Here is a 5,169-nt window from a genome sequence, read left to right as displayed (position 1 = left end):
GTGGCTTTATTGATATATGCTGAATTTACTCCCAGCAGGTAGACCTTAGTACTAGCTAGTATGAATACCTGAGGATGCTGTATTTCACTTTAAAATTTATCAATTAAAAAACAAAAACTTGTGTTGGAAAGATATGCCAAAAACCACTCTCTATGGATGTTTCTGGATTGAACTTACTTTTAATATTCAACAAATAGTGGTGGAAAGACACCCCTTGGCTCCTGAGGGGCATGTTAAATTACCAAAATGTAACGTAGTATAACATAATGTGAAGAATTTTAACCAACAAACAAGGATGATCAAGCATTCTTACCTGTAATTCTTTTAGATCAGGGTAGATGATTTTTTCGCATATCAGTTGAGCAATCCTATCACCTTTGTTTACTGGAATGTAAATATTCATTTTTATAACAAACTGGCAAACAATCATAAAAATATAGCAAAATCACCACCCAGTAACAGAGATAATAGTCTAAAATAATATAATGTAGTTTAGAAAGTCGTCATAAAATAAACATTCTCAGAAGTCATGCCACATATTACACAACTGAGCAAGATACAACAGTTTTATTACACACAGCTTCTAAAACAATATATATTAAAGTAAGTAAACTATTTTTACTAACAAACAAAAACTCAGAAACTTTTTACTTACTCTCTGCCAAGCACTTCAACTTAATACTCAATAACTTAATATCAGGGTTAAAGCAAGCATCAAGTGTTAATACATACCTTTGAATTCTTTCTCTCCAAAGTTAAATAGCACAACACCGACATTGCCTCTGTAATCATAATCAATGACACCAGCTAATAAAAAAAAAAGAAAAAGATGCTTTCAGTTCCTTTCTCTAAACTTTAACTCATACAAAAAATTACTATTTCTCTACTTATCCAAGTAAAGAAGTGAATAACTAAAAAAAAACTGCACCTAAATGAAAATTATATTTATTAATAACAAGGTATGTCAAAATTAGATAATGTATCTAAACTCTGACACAAAATGATACTGATTTGATTTTACATATTATAATTCAAAGATTAATTACACTAAAACAAATTTGTCATGACAAAGTTATTCAATTGTTTGATATGGGAATGATGGCAGAGTTTAGTAATACTTCAAATGTTTTTCTATTGGCATGATGTATCAAGCTATTCTTTCAATAAAGTAACAAGTTTTGATCATATAAACTCAGAATACTGAATGTTACCAAAAAAAGTACCAATACATTTGAAAATAATCTTAATAAATGTGTCTTGACAAAACACTCCTTACACTTTTCCTTAAAACTGAACATTTAGCTACAAAATGTAAAATTAGAATTAAAATAAAAAACATTGTAACAGTGCAATGTTTTAAATTTTAATCATAATAATTATTATTGTTATGCAAAAACAAATATATAATAATAATATCGAACCTGTTTATATGCAGGAAATAAACCTTAACAGAATGAATTTCACAAGACAAAAGTTATACAAATAAAATACCATGACAATAAGCACAGGGTACCAGACTGTTTCATAGCCCACTGTTCTGATGCCTCTTTCATGCTGATACATTGCCTTAAATCAATGTAAACACTTATCTAAAAACACAGGCATTCTTTCAAATATAGTAAGAGGTAAAAATGTTGAAGTAAGTATTGTACACTCACCTCCAACATCAATGAAGTGTTTTGCTGCCAATCCTGACCGTGGTGCTGTATAAAATAAATAAAATAAAAAATGCAGACATTTAATATTTAACACTATAATAAATTAGAAATTTTACTAGATTCTGAAAATATGTAAAAGTATAAATGTAAACTCACATTATGCTTTAACAGCTTGCCACCATTTTGATTCTTATTTGATACCTTGGTATAATGTGTCTTTTTACTTGTCACAAAAGTGTCATGATATATTTCTATGAAGTTTCAAGTGACCTTAATAGCTATTGATCATATTCCACATCCTGCCAAATGCTTTTAGTGTATTAATTCTTGAATGTAATATTGTTTATGCCAACGAACATGTGATACACAAAATAGCTTATGGAAAGACTTCAAACTGCAACTCAGACTACAGTACAAAGGAAGAATAAAAGCTTCAGGAAAATGGCAACTGACTTCTTAAATATTGGAATTTAATGAGGAAAAAATAATGACTGAAATAGTCTCCGTCTTAATACAAGTTTATTTACTCTATTCGTCAAGTGTACCTGATGCTCTAAACACAAAAAATCATAACCTTAGACAATAAAGTCTGCTCCTTAATTTTGTGAAACTACACAAGAATTATCTGCCCGTAACTGTCCCTAATTTTCAACTAACATACAAGATGGAAGACAGATAATTCACAACACCTACCACAAACTCTTGTTTGATTGAATTGTGGGATTTGACCATAACTCTTATAATGCACCCATGACTCCAAACTAGTAACAGTACAATCACATCAACCATTAAGCCACACCTAGCCAGCACTAAGAATAGCACACATTAAGAAAGAAAAAGAGAAATTTAAGGAAGTCTGAAACTTTTCAATATTTCAATTTATTACTATAGTGATTACAATTATAAAAATAATGTTCCAAGTGTATTTTGCTTGTAGAACTGCCTAGCCAAAAATCTATGAACAACTCAAAATAGGTTGTAGATACATGGGAACATGACTAGTTTTAAAACAATTTTTTCCAAAAACCAAGTTTCACAAACTGTGAGCACTTGGCAATACACAAACATATGGTATATAAAATTAAATGTTTTCATAAATATACATTTAGTGAGTATTTTATGCTTGCTGAAATAAATCAATATGTAAAATATCATTGCTGTAAAAAATTACAACTTACCCTGTGAAAACACTAAATATGAAAATTCTCTGAAATTATTATAGTATTTCTAATTAAAAACTTTTATTATATATATATATATATATCATAAAGATGTTCAGCTGAAAGAACACCAATCTCAAGATTGCTAGTTTAAACTGGAGGTCCTGAGTTGAAACCTCAGTCAGGGCAGAATATTATATCTATGAAAATTGTTACAATTGACACCCAATGTGGAACTCAAAAGTTGTATAATTTGTGTTGGTTGTTAGTGAAATTTGTTGAGATGAAAGCTCTAGAACAAGCATTGTTCAGTAAGTAAGGAATAGGTCATAACTAAGATAGGTGTTGTCTGCTTTGATGTTGCCCTGTTCAGTTGGAAGAGCACCAGTTTCAGTGTGTTAGAAGAAACTGAAGTATGCCTTTAATACTTTAAAAATACTTTAATCATTATATTGTACAACAATGACTTAAGAAGCTGAGAAGTTAAGAAACAGAACAGCTAAGCTACCTATTCGTCCATAGCATCCTTCTGGCACAGCAATTTGAATATCAGTCATTACAACAGCCTTACCCGCTGGAGGAATTACATATTCATAGGCACTGGAATAAAATTAATAATCCACATTATCATTTATTTAATGTGACATGACACAAAGATAAAAAATTTACTGGTCAATCACCAAATAAAATATTCTATGGAAAAAACTGGTGATGCACCTTTATTAATAGAATGGAATTCTTCATAAACTACTAACTGTCAATAATCTTAAATCGTCTACATGAACGTGAAAATTTACTTAAAAAAATTATATTAACTAAATTATTTTCCAACAATGCGAAGCAAACAGAGCTGAAAATGTAAGCAATGAAACAGTGATTTTTAACTCAGTACTGACTTTAGCAATAGTAATTAAAACTTGTTTTTTACATTTAACTTTAGTTAATTCAAAAAACGAAAATAAAAACTTCACAAGCAGAGTTGACGAGAAGGAACAGAGGAACAATTGTACTGGAGCCCAAATTTCTCTTGAATTTGAATTTTTGACCATTTTAAGTTTTAGTGTTTCAAGTTTCCAAAATTTAACAGTTGTTATGAAATTAATTTTTAAACAAAGACATTTCTAGATAAGCTTACCTATACAAATCATAGCCTGCAGCATGAGTCGAGCCTTTAGTTGGAGCTTGTGCGTTTGAAGATAACTTTGAAAATTTCAAAACCATTTTATCTTGGGCAGGCATGATCTTCTTAGAAAAGGAATACTCACAATAATGAAATTCCCGCGCTAGTATGATGGAATTTTTTAAGACTTGCCTCCCTCTGGTGATTGCTTCTGTAATGTTGATATTATATACAAAAGTAAATTCAATAAATAATGTACATATTGTAAGGTAGAAAAAAACAATTTCTCCTTATATCAAAATCTACTTGTGAAAGCGAAAATCAAAGAATGTTAATCAATGCCTTCATGAAACTTATTACAATAATAAAAATTACTAAAATAACAAAATATATTAAAGACACCTAGTGTCACCTGTCGTTAAACTGGATTGCTATTTATATAAATAATAGTCCACGCCTCCATACTACCAACATGTTTACTTTAGTTAGTTTATGCCACCAAAATACTTAATTTTATATTTAGTGATTAAGAAAATGCAAATAAATATATCAATTTATATTTATTCTTACTAACAACGTACCTTTCAATGCCATGTTTACAATCGATAAGCGATTCACATCAAACACATATTCTGGGCTAAAAAATATACAGTTTGATATGACGAACACGCTACATGGTGAGTGTTTTAGCAAACAAATTATAATAATTCGTAATTACAAGTTTTACCTTTTTTTTGTCAATTATTAACTGTAATTTTTAATACATAAACTTTTGTCTTGTTATCAATATGTTTCTTTGGCATTGTAAGTAATTCTTTATATAAACCCATATTGATTAATATGGAGATCTTTTAGAATGATAAGATAAATTCGCACTCGAAGTTCAATATTCCTCGTAAAACTGAAGAATCTCTTAGCCTAAATTATATACTAGTTAATTTTTTTTAGTTGTAATGTTCTACTTTTTGTTATAAACATTTTAAGTGTGTAAATAAAAGGTAAATAATTGTCAATTTAAGAAATTAAAGTTAAATTTGTTAGTATCCTTACGTAATACCTGCTTTTAGTATTTCTTACTCTCCAGTGGCTCAGCTATAAGTCTGCCAGCTTACGACGCCAAAAATCATGTTTTAATACCCGTGATTGGTAGAGCACAGATAGACCACTGTGTAGCTTTGTGCTTAATAACAACCAAATCAAACCAGCTTGTATATTAATAATATAAATTATA

At 29.4% G+C, this 5,169-nt stretch overlaps 1 protein-coding gene across 1 annotated transcript in view; it reads right to left on the bottom strand.

Annotated features, from left to right (window-relative positions):
- LOC106473580 (deoxyuridine 5'-triphosphate nucleotidohydrolase, mitochondrial-like) overlaps nucleotides 1–4,599 on the bottom strand; it is a 9,885-nt gene extending 5,286 nt beyond the window's left edge. Inside the window, exons 1-6 of the mRNA XM_013934268.2 lie at nucleotides 4,520–4,599; nucleotides 3,954–4,149; nucleotides 3,327–3,418; nucleotides 1,659–1,703; nucleotides 733–807; nucleotides 314–384 (exon numbers count right to left, since the gene is read on the bottom strand). Of these exons, the coding sequence (XP_013789722.1) occupies nucleotides 314–384; nucleotides 733–807; nucleotides 1,659–1,703; nucleotides 3,327–3,418; nucleotides 3,954–4,149; nucleotides 4,520–4,532 (492 nt within the window). The 5' untranslated portion in view covers nucleotides 4,533–4,599. The remainder of the gene's footprint in view (nucleotides 1–313; nucleotides 385–732; nucleotides 808–1,658; nucleotides 1,704–3,326; nucleotides 3,419–3,953; nucleotides 4,150–4,519) is intronic.
- Between the last annotated feature and the right edge of the window lie 570 nt (nucleotides 4,600–5,169).

Source organism: Limulus polyphemus, unplaced genomic scaffold, assembly GCF_000517525.1.
Source record: "Limulus polyphemus unplaced genomic scaffold, Limulus_polyphemus-2.1.2 Scaffold131, whole genome shotgun sequence".
Classification (NCBI taxonomy): Eukaryota; Metazoa; Arthropoda; class Merostomata; order Xiphosura; family Limulidae; genus Limulus; species Limulus polyphemus.
Note: the sequence above shows the minus strand (reverse complement) of the source record. Positions and strands in the feature narration are given on the sequence as shown.